The sequence below is a fragment of the Typopeltis vanoorti genome, chromosome 22 (assembly GCF_054136105.1).
Source record: "Typopeltis vanoorti isolate ZY-2024b chromosome 22, IOZ_Tvanoo_1.0, whole genome shotgun sequence".
In the NCBI taxonomy this organism is placed as follows: domain Eukaryota; kingdom Metazoa; phylum Arthropoda; class Arachnida; order Uropygi; family Thelyphonidae; genus Typopeltis; species Typopeltis vanoorti.
This window is the reverse complement of record NC_143570.1, coordinates 62,838,878-62,859,637: the sequence shown is the minus strand read 5'-3', so window position 1 is coordinate 62,859,637 and position 20,760 is coordinate 62,838,878. Positions and strand designations below refer to the sequence as shown.

General features: G+C 37.6%; 1 protein-coding gene across 4 annotated transcripts in view; it reads right to left on the bottom strand.

Moving 5' to 3' along the window:
• Positions 1 to 20,760, bottom strand: part of LOC150094462 (hemocytin-like) — a 2,636,009-nt gene that overhangs the window by 2,243,557 nt on the left and 371,692 nt on the right. For all 4 annotated transcript variants that reach the window (XM_090412206.1, XM_090412207.1, XM_090412208.1 and 1 more), the window contains exon 14: positions 4,179 to 4,265. In XM_090412206.1, the coding sequence (XP_090268332.1) occupies positions 4,179 to 4,265 (87 nt within the window). The remainder of the gene's footprint in view (positions 1 to 4,178; positions 4,266 to 20,760) is intronic.

The following is a 20,760-nucleotide window of genomic DNA, read 5'->3' as shown; positions in this document are numbered from 1 at the left end:
TTATTAAGGCAATGCCATGACTGTTTGTTCCTCACACTATGGTGTCCATTGACTTCTTGACTTCTTTCCAAACAGTTTATTCTGAGTAGTTTAGTTTAATGCTGTGCAGAAAGGTAATTATTATTAATTATTATTAATATCAGGTCATTTGTAGCCAGTATTTAATTTTATTTAACATAGTGTGATGGAGAGTGCTTGTTTAGATGTCTAGAAATTTGCTTTTGAATGCCATCATCATTGTCAATTTCCTTATATGTATCCTCAAAATGTGTTTAGGTTACTATGACAGCATCACATGATTAAGTTTACATTATTATTAATCTCCTATCAACAATTTTTCTCCAAATCAGTCCATTATTTTAGCACTCTAATATAGCATTCATATCTAATATTTCATCTTCTAAGGCACTTTTGGGTGAAATGATCTACCTAGACCTTTGTCTTCCTCTAGGTCTCTTTCCTGTCATCTTAGCATCAAACACATGTTTTGCTTACCTTTCCTCACCCATTTTTTTTTTTTTTTTGGTGGCCAATATCCCCTTAGATTTGCTCTGTTGACACATTCTTGAATGCTGATAATGTCAAGCTCCTTTCTGATATCTTCATTTTTAAGCTTTTTAAGCCGGCCTGGTTGGCTGAGTGGTTAGCGTATCTGCTCTCTGGCCAAACGGCTGCAAGTTTGAATCCTGCCATGGGCATGGATATTTGTGATTGTCTGTGAAAATATTAGTAGTGGTGGTGGATAGTAGATGCCATTGGTGTAGATCAGGGCTGTACAACCTAGGTAATCTGAGGGCTGCATTAAAAAAAAAAAAGATTTATCCAAGGGCTGCATCTAATGCATATCTAGTAATTTAGTGAGCAGCAGTGACACAACCTTGATAGCTGAACAAACGAACAACACTAATTACACACTAATCGTACACTCACATTCCCCGTAAGTGCCTGGAGCATGTGCGTTAGAACAAAACAGTGTAAGAACGCTTCTTTGACACATCTAATATTTGAAAAACACGGGTATATAGTGATGTAAAACACCAAATAAAATAACCAACATCAAGATTATCGATTAGTGATAGAATTAAAATATCTAATATGCATTCGGTTCAAATTGTTATTTTATTTTTTCGCTTGTGAAAATCAAAACCCACAGCAGGCTGCATGCGGCCCGTGGGCCATGTTTTGGACAGCCTTGGCGTAGATAATGATGGTAGTTGCAGTCCACTGTAGTTGGTGGAATGAGCTGGTGGACAGAGAGCTGTAGATTGGATGCCCTCGATGAGTCTTTGGACTCCTTGGTGGTGTCATGTAATAATAAATAATAATAATATTATTATTCAATGATATGGCCTTAATGCATAAGAGAAGTTGCATTCAGGACATCATTGGTTAGGTTAGCTAATTAGCAGTATGTCAGAAACAAGGGAATGCTAGAAGAGAGAGAGAGAGAGAGAGAAATTATTATTATTATTATTATTATTATTCAGGCCTCCATGGAGTCAAAAGACTCATCGTGGGAGGTCCTTCCTAAGAACATAAAGTCTGTCAAGATTCATCGAGGGGAGGTCCTCCTAAGAAACACAAAGTCTATCATACCACTCCCTAAACTCATTGACCATTCTTGCTTTCACCACTCCATCAGGCAATGCATTCCATGGTTCAACCACCCTCCACGCAAAGAAACCACTCCTCACCCTCTTGCTCACAGTTTCCTTTCGTAACTTCCAGGGATGAGGTGCATAATCAAGTGTGAGGAAGAGGAGTGACATGTGGAAAGATTAGATTAGTGGCATGTGTATTAGATTTAGAGGATAGTAACTATTAGGTAGGTGAATGTTGAGTGGGAGTAGGTTTATTTGGAAAGAATGAGAGAGAGAGAGAGAGGGGTTGAGGGAATGTGGACACATGAAAAATGAATTTAAAGCATGAAAAAAGAGATTATTAAGACTGTAAAGACTGAGTGATGTGAAATGAATGAGGTGGAATGAGAGAGAGAGAGAGAGAGGAGTAGCAGGGGATGAGAGGAATTTAAAGGAGGCATGATAGTGCAACAGCTAGGGATGGAGAGCTGACATGAAGGCAGGTAAGTGGAAATGCCAGGAAAAAGAGTAAGTCTGGGGAGCTAGGTATGGAGAGATGACAAGAAGGTAGCTAAGTAGAGATGTATGGAGAGAGTTTAGAGGAGAGAATGTAAGTGATTCAGGTGAGCAAGAAATGAATGGAGCAATGAGAGGTATAATGATTTTAGATTCAATAATTCATGGAGTGCAAAATGGAATGCCAGAGGAGTGCTTACAGAGAGGAATGATAGTGTGAGACTGTGGCAATTAAGTGAGGTGAAAGCATGGAAAAGATGATTGTGATCATGAGTGTTTGAAGAGATATCCTGCACTCAGTGGTGTAGCTAGAGCTTTTGCTGCCCGGGGCGATCCCGAGTTTGCTGCCCCTCTCAATACAAATCAAAAATACTACAAAAAGTCAAAATGATGTATAGGGAAATAAATGTGTTTATTTTTAAAGTAAAACTTTAATTCGAACATTCTAAACTGTTATTTTTCTTGCTTTTCTGTTAGCAAAATCGTCGATGACATTTTATTTAGAAAAACAATATTTGGAAATGAGTTCTCTAGACTGTATTTTAGCATTAACTGTAAAAGTTCAAAAAGGTTCAAAGTGCTGCCTGTAGCGGACTGCCCTCTCCGCCCCCCCTCCCCTCTAGCTGCACCTCTGTCTGCACTTAAACTATTTCAGTAAAGAATGAAACTGGTCTGGGTAGTTTCCCTGCCCACAATGCATAGCATTATACACATCTGAAAGGCAGGGTGCTTTGCATTATGTGATACTATGGTAATTTATGTGAAGTCATTAGCTTCTGTTATACAAGGGGCTCGGTCATGAAGATACTTCATATGCAGGCTACATTTGCTTACACTTAAAGAAATGATTAAACCAAGAATATAATTTCTTGGCACCTTTAATTTATAATGAGTGGAGGTGTTTAATGATAATTTTATTAAGGTGTTTCATTCTGAAAAAATGGGTTTTATTACAAGAGGAATGGGAAAGGTTTAAGGTTTGGAAGTGGAGAATGTGTTACAAATTATAAGTTCTCTGGATGCCAGTATGACAATGGGATGAAATTTCATGTGTTTTAAAAGAATAAGATAAAGAACTGACAGATCCATTCACTTGGCTCTTCAGTGAAAGTGTGGCTACAGGAAAAGGTAGTGGTGGTGGATGCCTGGTGAGATGTTCACCAGGCATCCACCACACCTACACTCCCCATCTTCTTAGTAGAGGGTATAGTATGATTCATTGCTCCCACAGCTTCCACATCCTATTGTACACGATCTTTGCACCACTGAAGTCAATGCTGCAAGTTGGTTCGGATAATGTGGGACTTGCATATTGCAGTCCTACCATGTTGTGATCCTCAGTTCTGAATGTTTTTGTGCAGATTCATGTTCCAGTTGATGCCTGTAACAACATATTCAAAGTGCTGACAAATGGAAGTTTTTACATACTATCCTTTGTAGTACCCTATGGTTATTGTCGGAGCATGGTGGGTCATCCACTGCAAGTAGCACTTGCAGTTGACTCCCTGTGCTTCCATCTCAGTATAATATCACTGATCGTTGACCTGGGATGTCCCAGTTTGTCAACAATTTGCCAAACAGACAGGTCTACAACATGCCATCCTATCACAATGCTTCTTTCAAACTCCATAATTTCTTTCTTGCAGCCATTTAACCCAGACACAGTTGTACTGAATTGCGAGTATCGTATTCCTCCAATTTATACTGGCTAGAAACACAACTCATTACATGGCATGATGCACCTGGCCCGTGGGGATGCCCATTGACTTCTTTCCAAGCAGCTGTAATTTTGGAAGTAAATTATTTTCAATGGATTTGAAAATGACCCTAACAGTTTTATTATAAAGGAGCTTTGATTTTAGACTTGTAAACAATACAATTAATTTTTTTTTATATCAAGGATTAAAACAAAATTTCTAATAGATATCCAAGGAAATAAAGTTGAGAATAATAGGCGCATTCAACGGATAGATTGCAAGACAAAAAAAAAAAAATCTATTACCACAGGATTGATAGTATAATTAAGAAAACATATAACACAGGTAATTTGAAAACACAATGGCAACATTCTTCAAAACTTACTTTGATGAATATCGAAGAAGCCATATAAACTAATAATCCAGGAAGTTTCAAGGGAAAAACTGTGATTTCTTTATCATCCAAACTAACCTGTAATCATAATGAATAATTAAATCTGTGATCTCTACACATTGTCTTGAAATGAACTTATTTAAATAATGATCAGCAAATCATAAAGAGAGCATCAGAAAACACAAAATATTTAATGTTCTTAAACATAAGGATAAATTCAGCAGTCTTTGCCAACATTTTTATTAGCATACTATGCTGTTATAAACATTTCAGAATACAGTAAAAATAAATAAATAACAGATGACATCTTAACTTTTTTTTTTTCCTGGCTATGTTCGGACACTGCAAAGCAAGAAATGCTTGTCTCAATGATATGATAAATTACTGGATAGATCAGATTGTTCAATGACAATAATTCAGGTGGTAAAAGCATTAACCATTCTGGACTATACTGATGAAGTGGGAACTGTAATTCAACGTTGAAAGATAGATTCCAGAAACAAATTTACAGCTGAACTCATTCCATTATCCAATATATACAAGTTATAGAAGTTCAAATGTATACAGTAGAAGTGGATTTGTTTTTCAAGATCAATTCATCAATGAAATATTACTGTTCAATGTTAACTATTTTATTAGTTAACATTTTTTCCCCATTTCATCACTAAGGCAATTCACAATATTAATAGAAGTGTTAGTTGAATAAAGAATATGACCATGTCAATACCATTTAATTCTTCTATGTCAAATTTGGATTCAAAATGAAGTAAAGAAAATCAGTACCTTCTTTTGCCACATTACATGTGATGGAAAAAAATTTTTGCTGTTATTAATATTTTATGAGAGAGAGAGATTTTAAACACAGATTCATAAGGGGAAGGAGTCTTGTCAGCTTCTGCAAGCAATTTTATAGGCCTGGGTTAGATTCTCATCTAATGAAGGAACCTTTATCTGGTCTCTTTCGGCTAAAGGTGATTATATCTGGTCTCATATGGAGGTGGAGGTTTTTCCTCCTGGTAACTTGGGTTTTTCATCCATCAAAACAGGCAAACCAGTCCCGTAAACACACATGGCTACCGTCATAAATATATACTACAGCAAGGAAGGCAATGGGAAACCACCTTGTTTCATAATCATCCCTAGTATGGCAGCATATAATATTATCAAAAATTTTTCTTTTTAAAGATAGTAGCTGTTGCTGTCTACTTTCCCAAATGTATTTTCACAAAAATAATTGTTTGCCCGTTCCATTAAGAAATCTTCATGCCCATCTTTTCCACTACAAGAGTTCCAATTTATTTACATAATGATTACCAAAAATCCACAAAACTAATATTCCCCTACGCACCATAGTTGATAGCATAGATAGTCCCACATATAAACTGGCCCAGCATTTAGCTAAGTCGCTTGCCCCCTTACTGGCAACTCCTCTACTTTTGTAAAAAATTCAATCCATTTCAAAACACTGGTTAAAAATCTAATCTTAAAAGATTCAGACATAATGGTTAGTTTCCATGCCACCTCCTTATTTACCAATGTACAACTTATAGACACTCTTGATTTAATCAAGTCTAAATTTTCCCCAGATATTCTTGAATTATTTCAATTTACCATGATTGCAGGTTACTTTACATGGGGGGGGAATTCTACAAACAGATTTATGGTACTGCTATGGGTTCCCCCCCTCTCTCCCCCGTTAGCAAATTTTTACATGGAACACTTTGAAAACAAAGTACTTACCACAGCTACATAAAAGCCACAAGTGTGGTTACGCTATGTAGATGATGTGTTTGCCATCTGGCCCCATGGACAAGACACTCTGGATGCTTTTGTCACCTACCTAAACAGCCAACACCCCAAAATTCACTTCACAGTAGAAAAAGAATCAAATAACTGTTTACCATTTCTGGACACATTAGTCACCTGCCTTTCAGATGGATCACTATCTTTTTCTATTTACAGAAAACCTACACACACAGGAAGATACCTACATAAACAATCACATCATCATCCAGTCCAACAGTATGGCATTTTAAAAACACTTACACACAGAGCCAGAGCCATTTGTTCTAACGATACAGCTCTGAGCACTGAACTCCAGTACCTGCGCCATACGTTCTTAGTCAATGGCTACAATCCCTACAAAATAGATAAAATACTACATAGGCTTATTACTCTGCCCTCCCCTAATACACAAGAATACAACATGACAATTTCTATTCCCTATATCAGAGGTACATCGGAAAAGATAGCCAAAGTATTGTTGAAACATGGCCTTCGCACCACCTTCAAACCTCATGTCAAGCTGGCAACTCTGATCCGCTCGCCTAAGGATAAACTTCAACCTTTAACACACCCAGGAGTGTATGAAGTTCCATGTGACTGTGACTTGGCCTATTATGGGCAAACAGGAAGATCAGTGAACATCTGCCTGGAAGAACATGAAAGATACATTCGCTACTATTACTATGGCAAGTCGGGACTGGCAGACCACGCCTTGGACACTCCTTCACACAGGATTAGATGGAGGAAAACGAATGTGCTATTTAGGAGTCGTTATAGATCTGAAAGATTATTTTTTGAGTCAGCAATGGCTTTGAAGAATTCTCCCAACCTTAACAAATATGGTTGCATTAATTTGCCAAAAATTTGGGAGACGGTTATCCTAAGAAAAACTCCTAGATAACTGCTTCTTTTTTTTTTTTTCCGTTAGAGGGTGCCAAAAAATAGGACATTAGATCTTTTGTCTTTTGCAATTATATTGTTTCACTCACTCACTTTCGCGTTTACATGTGTGTTGTGCTCTGATGATGCTGAGTTGAAAATCAGCGAAATATAAGCATTAATAAAACATCTTTGTTGATAAAAGTGTTTGGTGTTGTTAATACTATGAAAAATAAGTCATGAATAACCATCAACACCTAAGCTTATCTGTTAGATCATTTACATAATGATATCCAAGTCTCTTATTTTGTTAATTACCAGTTATTCCCCACATCATAGCATTTCTTTTTTTTTTTTTTTGATCTAGCAACTTGAACAGACATTTATGTCAGTCATTCTATGCTATTCTATGCAGATACTATCAGAAAAAACAAAAAAATTTTTGACACAGTGTCTATAGTTAACTTTTCATTCGTTTTTAATTTCCTAACTTTGGAAGAGGTCAAGAAACTAGTATTTTTATATATATATATATATATATATATATATATATATATATACGTGCAGCCATTATCGTGGATTGTAAAAGTGGTGTTACCATATGGTTCAAAACTATTTTTGTAGTCCTTCATAGATGATAGATGAACAGAACATCTGTAAAAGATAAAACTTAGTAAAGCAAATAATTTCTTTAATATGAACTTGAAAGCAATTTAAAATGGTTTTAAACATGATCCCTAAACCTCCAAGCCAATGTCCACCACCATTCACAGGTTTCTCATCTCCTCTATGTCCTTTACAATATCCACATCAAGTGTATACTCCTGATTGAGTAACAAATTTCAGAACTTACACTTTATGAGAGTATTACTGCCAAAGAGATGTTTAATTCTTTACTTGATTGTCTTCAGTCATATGGTCTAATGGAAAACTATTTAAAATCTGTTAAAATCTCACTTGTCTTGTGATACGTGCAGCCATTATCGTGGATTGTAAAAGTGGTGTTACCATATTAATGAAAGAAAAGTTCCTTTCATTATTTGTAGGACAAATAATGAAATCACTTATACAAGGATTGTTTGAAAAGTTTGGTAAATTTTCAATAGACAGAGACACAATTCCTTCATTCACACCAGTGTCAGCACATATCTTTTTCATGACTGGCAAAATTTTAGCAAAGTGTGACACGTAGTACTCGTCTGGCAATCATTTAAAATTACCATGTTCGCATTTTTCATAAAAATTGAGAAAAACGAGTTTTGTGCAGTGATAAAGCAATTTTATTTGAAGAAGTTGACAGCCGCAGAGATAAAGGCGAGTTAGATGCAGTTCATGGGGGACTCTGCACAAGCATTAAAGAGTATTTATTTTTGGATAAATGTATTTAAATGTGGTTGTAAGTCCATCGAAGATGAAGCATGCTCTGGAAGCATGACTGAGGTCACTACAAAGGAAATGATGGGATGCAGAATTTATTCTTAGTGAGGATATATTGTTGGAGGTGGAAGAAATAAGAGATCTGGGGGTGATAGTGGATAAGGATCTGAAATTTAGGGGACACATTGCCAAAATTATGAAGACAACACAAAGGCTTCTGAGAATGATGCGGAGGACACTGATGTGTAGAAATAGGGAGATTCTTGTTCCAATGTATAAGGCGTTGATTAGGCCACACATGGACTATTGTGAACAGATTTGATCACTGGGGTTTCAGAAGGATGAAGAGATGTTGGAAAGGGTCCAAAGGAGACTGACTAAGGTAGTTTCTGACCTCTGGAATGTTGAGTATGAGGAAAGATTGAGAAGATGTAATTTGCAGAGTCAGGTGGAGAGGAGGAAGAGGGGAGATATGATAGAGACCTACAAGTTGGTAATTGGTTGTTATAAGATCAATGGTGGAGAAGTTCCACAGAGAACAGGGGAGATCAGGGGAGAACCAGAGGTGATCCCTGGAAACTGTATAAAGAGGGTGTGAGTAGGGGAATGAGAAACAGGTTTTTATCATGCAGAGTTGTAAATGATTGGAATGCCTTGCCTGAGAGTGTGTGGTGTCTGCAAGGAGTTGGAGTTTGAGTGTGTTTAAGACACAGTATGATAAGCTGTGTGTCTTGGGATTATAATAATAATAATAATAATAATAATAATAATAATAATAATAATAATATATTGCCGGCCTGGTTGGCGAAGCGGTAAGCATATCTGCTCTCCAGCCAAAAGCCTGTGAGTTCGAATCCTGCCGTGGGCATGGATGTTTGTGACTGTCTGTGAAAATACTAGTGGTGGTGGTGGGCAGTAGATGGTGCTGGTGTAGATGATGTGGTGAAGACTGAGATGGAGAGCGGAGGAGTAGGTGCCCTCCTCTATGAGTCTTTGGACTCTCTGGAGGGGTCACATAATAATACAGGGACTACATATATATAAGAACTAAATAGAGTCTATATGCTAAATTCGGACTACACACACATATATATATATATTATTAGCACCAGAGGGTGTCCTGACTCGAGACTTTTTTCTATCCTGAGACAAGTTCAGCATATATTTTTTTTTTAATGAAATTGTTAGCCTTATTATGGAAATGTCTTGCATGGTAATGATCTAATTTTTAAAGGTGTTAGTATCATACAAAAGTGATTGCATTTTTTCTATGTATTCTATGGAATTTAACATTACTGTTGAGTTGCTTTGTCAGCTTTCAGTACGACGGTGTTCTGATCTTGTTTGATGTTTTTTAGAGCCCTTATTAAGAGAACTTGAATTTTATTGCATTTTTAAAAATTATGGAGACAACTACCATGTTTGAATAAAAATTTTAGTTTAATATAACTAAAATCTATATTCGTCGTTTTGACCTTTATGTCAAGGTCATCTTCTGGAGCATACAACTATACACAGAAAACAAGTTACACTACAATCAAACCAGTTTGTCAAAAATACTGACCAACTGCTACAACAATTGTTGGTCTGACCTCTGGTGAAGAAAAAAATAAAATAAAATTATACATCAACCCTAGAGTCCTGTTATTAGTGTTATCTGTTGGTTGTAGAAATACATTAGGTGCAACAACAAGTATCTATCTATATACATGTATTAACATCATGATTATACCTGTACATTCCAGCCAGTTGGTATGGAATGGTTTCTAATACTAGTTGAAGATTGGCTAGAGTCCTGACTTATGCTGGATCTTATATATTAGGTAGGCTGAATGTGTGTCATCCAGATCCTTGGAATTTTCATGTCATCTTTGTTGTTGATATTTGGGTTGTTTATCAGGATTTTGCAGGCTTCCTTAAATTTCCTTTCATACCAGGTTTTTGTGTGGTGTAAAGAGCGGGTGCTTTTCCAGTTGATTTGGTGTAAGGTGTTGAGCGCGTGGTCTGAGAGGCCTGCTTCACCACAATGGTTATATTCAATGTGTCTAATGTGTTCTTTCTTGCGTATAGCGATTGTCTGTCCTGTTTCACCAATGTACGGTAAGTTGCAGGTGCAGCGGATGCAATAGACTCCAGGATGTGCCAATGGGAGGACAGGATTCTTAGAGGAGTTGAATATGGTTTTAAGATTAGTGGGTGGTTTAAAGGTAGCATTGAGGATATAATGCTGTATGATTCTGTTGATTTTTTCTGATAACCCTTTAATGTATGGGATGGCTATGGATTTACTGTAATCTAGATTCGTTTTTGTTGTTGTTTTATGGAGTATTTTATTAATAGTATTTTTGTTATAGCCATTATTTATGAATGTGTCACTGATGATTTTTAGTTCTTGTTTCAGGGCTTGCTGGTTAGAGCAAATTGTTGTAGCTCTGTTTTTAAGGGTGTTAATGACTCCATATTTTTGTGATGGGTGGTGGTATGAATTAGCATGTATGTATTGGCCAATGTGTGTCGGTTTTCGGTAGACCGTGAAGGATAGACTGCCTGAAGAAAGACGTGTGACTAGTGTGTCTTGGAATGGGAGCGAATTTTGATTTTCGATTTCGATGGTAAATTTTATGCATTTGTGTTGTTTTTTCAGGTGGCTAAGGAATGTGTTTAGCATTTATTGCCCATGCAGGCGGATTGCAAACACGTCGTCAACGTATCTTAGCCAGACTGTCGGTCAGCGTGGCGGAATCAAGAGTCCTTTGCTCAAAGGTTTCCATATAGAAGTTAGCAATTGGGGGGGAAAGTGGTCTGTTTTTCAACAAAGTTTTTCTGTGTGGTCATAAATAAGGAGTGCTAAGGCACTCCGTATTTATGACTGCACAGAAAAAGCAATGCTCAGAGAACAGATTCAAACAGGCTGCCAAAACCTAGCTACAACACAAATTCTGGTTTCAAAAATGCAATCCGAATTATCGAACAATATTGATAAAGACATTGTACAAGTACTTGAAAGAATTGCTGACAATTCGGCCAAATATCATTATTATTATTATTATTACCCAAAGACCTCATGGAGTCAAAGACTCATCTGGAAGATCCTTTTATCACAAACACATCTCATCATACCGAGCCTTAAACACACTCAAACTCCTTGAAGACACCACACTCTCAGGCAAAGCATTCCAATCATTCACAACTCTGCATGAAAAAAACCTACTTCTCACTCCACTACTCACACCCTCTTTATACAGTTTCCAGGGATGACCTGTGGTCCTCCCCTGATCTCCCACTATTCTCTGTAGAACTTCTCCACCATTGATCTTATAACAACCCCTTACCAACTTGTAGGTCTCTATCATATCTCCACCAGACTCTGCAAATTACATCTTCTCAATCTTTCCTCATACATGACATTCCAGAGGTCAGAAATTACCTTAGTCAGTCGCCTTTGGACCCTTACCAGCATCTCTTCATCCTTCTGAAATCCCGGTGACCAAATCTGGGCACAATAGTCCATGTGTGGCCTAATCAAAACCTTATACAACGGAACAAGAATCTCCCTAATTCTACATGTCAGTGTCCTCCGCATCATTCCCAGAAGCCTTTGTGTTGTCTTCACAATTTTGGCAATGTGTCCCCTAAATTTTAGATCCTTATCCATTACCATCCCCAGATTTCTTATTTTCTCTGCCTCCAACAATATATTCTCACCAAGCATAAATTCTGCATCCCATCTTTGTTTTCCAAATTTTAAAACCTTACATTTTGCAACATTGAACTCCCATCCCCATTTCCTTGCCCAATCACTCAATTAATTCAAGTCTTCTTGTAAGGTCACAACATCTTCACTACTTTTTATGGTTCATCCCAACTTTGCATCATCTGCAAACAACTGAATATCTCCATTCAAATCTTTGCCAATATCATTAATATACAAGTTAAATAGTAATGGCCCTAAAACAGATCCCTGAGGCACTCCACTAGTAACTTTCCTTTTCCTGGATATCGCACCCCCCCCTACACGACTTGTTGATACCTATCAGAAAGCCAGTCTTTGATCCAATGTACTAATCTAATATCCAACCCCATTTGCACTAGTTTGACTGTCAACTTATCATGGGGTACGCTATCAAAAGCTTTTGCGAAATCCAAGTATATTACTGTGAATCCTTCTCCTCTGTCCAAGGAAGCAGTCACTTTATTGTAATAAGTAAGTAGATTATTAAAACATGACCTCCCTTTTGCAAATCCATGCTGTCCATCAAAGATTATACCATTGTTGTATACCCAAATCAGGATCCTAGTTCTCACAAGCTTCTCCAACAACTTAACCACAACACCTGACACACAGATAGGCCTATAGTTTGATGCTTGAGTTCAATCACCTCCTTTATGAAGTGGCACAATCTTGCCCTCCTTCCACTCCTTAGGAACTTGACCAAGTACAAGACTCATATTAAAAAAATATGTCAAGGCAGGTGTCAACTCTCAGGCACTTTCCTTCAGAATACGCGGTGATATATTATCAAGTCCCACAGCCTTATTTACATCTAGTTTACTCAACTCCCCAAACACCTCTTGCTCACTTACAGTCAGTCTCTCCTCCCCATCATCAACTGCTCTCAATCTCTCCATGAAGTCACATTCACAAGATTGAAAGATCTTTATGAACTGCTCATTAAGTATCTATACCACACAATCTGCTACAGCTGTCTTTATGCCATTTTCTCCAATCAATGTCATTCTTCCATAATCATTCTTTCTTTTGCTTGCTACATATCGAAAGAACTCCCTAGGATTCTTTTTTGCTTCATTAGCTAACTGCTGTTCATACCTCTCTTTAGCTACTCTCACCAACCAAGTCATCCTCCTTGCCTGGTCTTTGTAGACCCCATGAAACTGGTTATTTCCACTTCTCTTTTGCTGCCTCCACAATGCCATTTTTCTCAGTATCGCATGCTTAATCTCTTTATTCATCTATCTAACACCTACCTTATTTAACCTTCTCACCCTTGGAATACATTTAGACATTGCATCTGCTAGATAGTTTTTGAAAATTCTCCAAGCTACATTGATCTCTTTTCCAGCTTACTCCTCATTCCATGCTACACCTGCAAGCTGTCTCCTGAACTCTTCTACCCCCCTCCCCTTGTAGTTCCACATATCCCCTTTTCTCACAGGGGATCTCGCACTGCTGGCATCCACTCAGGTAATCACCTCATGGTCACTCTCACCAATTGGTGGATGATTTGACACCTCATTTATAATTACATCCTCTGATGATATGACCAAATCCAAGATCCTCATTCCTCGTGTGCCCTCTGTTACATACTGTCTGAGGTAGTTATCTCTCAAAAACTCAAGAAACTCATTTTCTTTACTTCCAGTTGCTATCTCATCATTTCAGTCTATATTGCCATAATTAAAATCACCCATAATGATCACCATTTTCTTATTTGGTTGGCTAATTTGACTATACATTTCACTATCACCACTATCCACATTACCTGGTCTATAACAACATCCCACCAAGTATTTGATTCCATTCACCTCTATCTCACACCATACTGCCTCAAAACCACTGGCACTATTTCCCTCTTGCATCTCTACTTTGTATGGACATAACTCTTTCTCTATCATCAATAGCACTCCCCCTCCTTTTTTACCCTTTGTATCCTCACGAAACACATCATACCATTCCATCTCTATTCCTGTCAGGATGTCATCCTCTTCCAACCATGTCTCACTTATTCCAACAATCTTTGGGTGAACAGACTCAATTAGTGCAACCATTTCATCTCCCTTGTTTCTTATACTTCTAGCATTGGTATACAAACATAACAGCTCATTTCTGGATCTACAGATAGTTCCACTGATACCACTCACTCGATGTGATCTCTCCATGCTAGACTGGGGCCATTTCATATACCCTGGAAAAGAATAAAGAAAAACTCAAGACCAAATTCCACAGTTTGAAATAACGGCAAAATATGGCAGCCAATCACAGAATCCATCCAATAAGTAGACTTCCTCGCTGATAAACACCAACAACAGACAAGGAGCGACCAACCACCAGCAAGCAAGAACCATGTGATCAACCTATCAAGCCACACCCTGAACAATGGCGAACTTATACTACTGAATAAAGGACTCTTAACTACGCAATAGCCCCTAAAAAGGTAAACAAATTGGATTTTATCTACCACATAGAAAGAGGCATCAGATGCCTACCTAACAATATAGCAGATAAAATATGACTAGAAACTAGTAATGTCTTAAACACTAAGAAAACCATACAGAACAATCTCACAAAAACAGAACTAGCAGCAATTAAGTCATTAAAAGCCAAACAAAACATAATAATAACGAAATTGGATAAAGGCAATGCCACTGTCGTCCTTGAGAGGTCAACATATGTACTTCAAATGAATCAACTAGTAGCCGATAACAACACATACAAGCTGGTGAGTTATAACCCAACAAAAAAGGATAAAGGATAAAACAGAGAAACTACTAAGTCTGTCACTTCTTGGCTACTAGACACAGTTAAAAAACTCAAACCCCACTATGCCTGCCCCTCCAGAATATATTGGGGTCCCAAAAATACACAAACAAGATGTGCCCCTTCGACCAATCATGGAAGGTATAGACAGTCCCAATTATCACTTAGCCAAGAAATTAGCGGCAACACTCAAGGAGTTGGTAGATCATTCCCACTCCTACATAAAAAACACACAACAATTTATAAACAAAATTAAAAACATAACACTCGACAAAGACGACTTATTAGTCAGTTTCGATGTTTCTGCCCTTTTCACTAATGTCCCCATCAATGACACAATTATCCTAGTACAGAACAAATTCCCACCCGACATTACGGCCTGGTTTGCCCACAAACTACAGTCCGGTTACTTCGTGTAGCAAAAATATTTTACCTACAGAAAGAAGGTACAGCCATGGGCTCGCTACTATCCCCCCCCCCGCAATCTCTAACTTCAACATGGAAACCTTTGAGCAAAGGGCTCTTGATTCTTGATTCTGCCACGCTAAGACCGACAGTCTGGCTAAGATACGTTGACGACGTGTTTGCAATCTGCCTGCATGGGCAATAAATGCTAAACACATTCCTCCACCTGAACAAACAACACGAACGCATACAATTTACCACCGAAATCGAAAATCAAAATTCGCTCCCATTCCAAGACACACTAGTCACACATCTTCCTTCAGGCAGTCTATCCTTCACGGCCTACCAAAAACCGACACACACTGGCCAATACATACATGCTAATTCATACCACCACCCATCACAAAAATATGGAGTCATTAACACCCTTAAAAACAGAGCTACAACAATTTGCTCTAACCAGCAAGCCCTGAAACAAGAACTAAAAATCATCAGTGACACATTCATAAATAATGGCTATAACAAAAATACTATTAATAAAATACTCCATAAAACAACAACAAAAACGAATCTAGATTACAGTAAATCCATAGCCATCCCATACATTAAAGGGTTATCAGAAAAAATCAACAGAATCATACAGCATTATAACCTCAATGCCACTTTTAAACCATCAACTAAACTTAAAACCATATTCAACTCCTCAAAGGATCCTGTCCTCCCATTAGCACATCCTGGAGTCTATTGCATCCGCTGCACCTGCAACTCACCGTACATTGGTGAAACAGGACGGACAATTGCTATACGCAAGAAAGAACACATTAGACACATTGAATATAACCATTGTGGTGAAGCAGGCCTCTCAGACCACGCGCTCAACACCTTACACCAAATCAACTGGAAAAGCACCCGCTCTTTACACCACACAAAAACCTGGTATGAAAGGAAATTTAAGGAAGCCTGCAAAATCCTGATAAACAACCCAAATATCAACAACAAAGATGACATGAAAATTCCAAGGATCTGGATGACACACATTCAGCCTACCTAATATATAAGATCCAGCATAAGTCAGGACTCTAGCCAATCTTCAACTAGTATTAGAAACCATTCCATACCAACTGGCTGGAATGTACAGGTATAATCATGATGTTAATACATGTATATAGATAGATACTTGTTGTTGTGCCCAATGTATTTCTACAACCAACAGATAACACTAATAACAGGACTCTAGGGTTGATGTATAATTTTATTTTATTTTTTTCTTCACCAGAGGTCAGACCAACAATTGTTGTAGCAATTGGCCAGTATTTTTAACAAACTAGTTTGATTGTAGTGTAACTTGTTTTCTGTGTATAGTTGTATGCTCCAGAATGACCTTGACATAAAAGTCGAAACGTCAAATATAGATTTTAGTTATATTAAACTAAAGTTTTTATTCAAACATGATAGTTGTCTCCATAATTTTCAAAAATGCATTTGGATCACCGTATAAGCTTAAAAGATTGAATTTTATTGTTTCTCTGTGCTGCATTGATTCCATTAAAACTACTGAGTTTAAACCATCACATAAGTCTAAATCAGTGGCATTGTTAGAGCTTTTGCTGCCCAGGGCAGTCCGTGAGTTTGTCGCCCCTCTCAATACACACTAAAAAATACTATAAAAAGTCAAAATGACATATATAGAGTAAGGTTCACCATAGAATAATGTGCCACCCAGGGCTCACCTACCCCAACCCCAGCTATCCCACTGGCCTAAATACTTGCCTATAGAAATATTCTATGAATTAGATGGGTACAAAAGGTAACAAATGAAGAACTGCATAGAGAAGTAAATTGCAAAGAAAATGTGATGCAGAAAATAAATGAAAGGAAATTTATGGATTTTTAGACATATCTACAGAATGGATAACAGTAGAAAGGCCAAAACCTTTATAAAGAAACATGTGAAGCTCTACTTCATTCTCCTAATTTAAACAGATCCGACGGCTTACGTCTATCCCCTTTATGGGAAATAGTACTTTACAAATCAGCTCATCTTTCCTAACTTTTTATTGTATTGATTTTTTTTATTTTTATTATTTTTTTTTTATTTTTTTTTTGTTTTATTTTATTTTATTTTATTTTTTATTTATTTTTTATTTTTATTTTTATTTTATTTTATTTTATTTATTATATTTTTTAAGGAAAGTTATTGACCTTTTTAGTTATCTTACACCAGCTACTTAGGTGGTGCTTTTTGGAGTTGTCAGTTACTGTTTAATTTGAGCTTAATGTACTGAAGATGCCTGTGACACAGATGCGAAAATTATACTATTAAATAATCTTTGTACGTGAGTTTTTTCCGTTATTAATTTTGTACCTAACAGGATATGTTGCTGTCTGAAATAATGTGTGTACAGTCGATTGTCTTGAGCTTATGGGATGAAAAACCCGAGTTTCCAAGATAAAAAACCCCCTTGCCCATTCCAGAGATTGACTAACTCAGGAACCAGTCGAAGAAAAATTTAGAAAAAGTTCCTCCATAGATTAACACGTTCACTGCCAACTACGACTATACTCGTAGTTGGTATATGAGTCTTACAAGCCAGCTACGAATATACTCGTATGATGCTTACCGTCAGCAACGAGATTACCTGTACTAACCTTGAAGAAGTGAAAATGCATGGCTTGTGGAGCTAGCAGCAAAAGTGTGTATACTCATAGATGATATATAAGCCACACGAGCTAACTATGAATATACTAGTATGTCGATTACCACCGGCAACAAGATTACTTGTACTGACCTTGAAGAAGTGAAATTGCTTGGCGTACGGAAACAAACTATTCCCAAGTAGCGTGGCAGCAAACATGTTAACCATAAAGTGATCACCTACGTGGTGACCAGCCACATGAGTTCTGTGATAAAGGGATATATGTGGAACTATCAGGCTGGTAACTTTGAAAAACTCAAGAGGCATCTTTCAGCTGCTTGGACTCTACTCAAAATCTAGCAGATTATTATTATTTGACACAGGGAGTCCTAAGACTCATCGAGGGAGGGTACCTACTCCACAACTCTCCGTCTCCACCACTCAATCTCATCCACAAACCACCTCATCTACACCAACACCATCTACTGTGCCATCACCACTATTATTTTCACAGACAATCACAAACATCCATGCCCATGGTAGGATTCGAACCTGCAGCCTTTTGGCTGGATAGCGGATACGCAACCATTCAGCCAACCAGGGTGGCAAAGGACATGATATTACATGAGGTGAGTGGGAAATGGATAAATGAAGAGATTAGGCATGCAGTCTGGAAGAAGAAGGCATTACTAGGGTAGCACAGAATGAGTAGTAATAATTCGCTGCATCAGAAGTATAAAGAGTAGGTTCGGAAGGTAAGAGCTTGGTGAGAATAGCAAAGGTGCAATATGAGCACTGATAGTTAATGAAGCCAAAAAATTACAGGGAGTTCATCAGATCTGTGCTCAGCAGAAGTAAGAATGATTATGGAGGGATTATTGTGAACGGTATACTGTGTTCAGGATGGACAGAGAGAAAAAAAAATGGGGGGAGGAGTGTAATTGATGATATCCGATGAACTGCAGGATAGTGAAAAGAGCACATATGAGGCTATTTGGTGTGAGATTGTGACCAGCAGAACAAAATATAGTTGGGTGATGGAATAGATGTGGAGATAGTATGCATAAGCAAATGGATGCAATGAGTGGAAGGAGGGTAATTATTATGATGGATTTCACCTATGGTAACATTGATTGGAAGGAGAAGAGGACACATGGGAGAAAGGAATTGGATTTTATGCAGTTATTAAGGGATAACTAACATTCGAGAGCACTTGACCTAGTAATTGAATCTGAGAATTTCACTGTAATGAATATGACCATGTTGCCACCAATTAGTGAGGGTGATCATAAGGTCTTGACCTGGGAGGTGGCTAAATGCGTGGCATTTTCAATTAAGAAAGGGTACATGCGAATTACTGGGCTGGTAAGTATGACAAGTTTAAAAGATTGCTTGGTTCAGTGCCAAGGCATGTAAAACTGCAAGGGCTGGAGGTTGGTAGCGCATGGAAAGCAGTAAAGGAGCGTTTGAAGGAGGTAATGGCTGACTGTGTACCTAGAGTCCGGATAGTAAATCGAGTAGGAGTTAAATGGATGAATTAAGCATTAAGCTTGAGCTGCAAAAAAAGAAATAACTGTGGAGAGAATTTAAGGAGAAAGGCGACCTGCAGGCACACAAACAGTATAAAGCACAGGCCAGAAGGGTAACGAGTGTGGTAAGGAAAGCAAAGCGGATTATAAAAGAAAATTAGCCATGCAAGCTAAAGAGAATCCCAAAACGTTTTTTCGATATGCTGCAAGTAAAAGAAAAATTGTATATGGCAGAATAATTTTAAGGAATGCCAATAGTAGGGAGGTTACCAAATCAGTTGATATAGTGGAATTACTGAGTGAGCACTTTGCAAGTGTATATCATCCAGGTGGTAATATTGCAGGAATGAAGGAACCAACAGCTTATTCGGGAATTGTGGTGAATGAAGTGTTGGTGAATAGTCTATTACAAAACCTCAATGTGAACACATCTTTGTGATTGGATGGTATACCAGCTCATGTCATAGGTGAAGTGGCTACAGAACTGTCAGTGCCCTTGACCATTTTGTTTAATTTGAGTATCGGATCTCGGTTAATCCCGAGGGGATGGAAAGAGGGGAATATAGTTCCACTGCATAAAGGAGGTTCCAAGACTGCTTTTGTAAATTACTGACCAATCAGCACATCAGGAGTCATTGTCAAAGTCTTGGAGAAAGTAGTCAAGAGGAAAATACAGGAATGGATAGATGAAAATGGGATACTGTATGGTAGACAGCATGGTTTTGTGAAGAGTAGATCATGCCTCAGTGACTTGCTCACGTTTTATAACACAGTGACAACTGAACTGGATAAGGGTAATGGATTTACAGTGATACTGCTGGACCTTGCTAAGGCCTTTGACAGGATACCACATGGAATTCTAATCAGTAAACTGCAGCATATGGGGATGGATATAGGGTTGGTGAGATGGATAGGAGGGTGGTTGATGGAGAGATATCAGAGAGTAGTTTATTCAGAAGTAGAGTCCAAAAGACCGCCTATGACTAGTGGTGTGCCACAGGGTTCTGTTCTTGGACCACTAATATTTAATTTGTTCACTGATAAGTTAGCCCAGGAATCGATGGTATAAGACCTAAGGATATCAAGCAACATGCAACTAGTCTAGGCCCTATCCTACTAAAATTAATAAATAAAATATTTAAAACAAGACAAATATCAAGTATGTTGAAGATAGCCATAATCACACCCATATACAAACATGAAAAAAGAAACTTAATCAATAATTACAGATTTATAGCAACACTACCAATTATCACTCAAATTATGGAGTGGATTGTACTAAGGAAACTCACAACATATACAGAGAGCTTTCATATTATTCCCAAAGAACAATACGGTTTTCAGAAAAATATGGGAACAACATCTCTTATGGAAGATTTTACGAATGCAATTAATACCACCTTAGATAAAAACAAAATTGTCATAGTAGTCTTTATTGATTTCAACAAGGCATTTGACTCATGCAT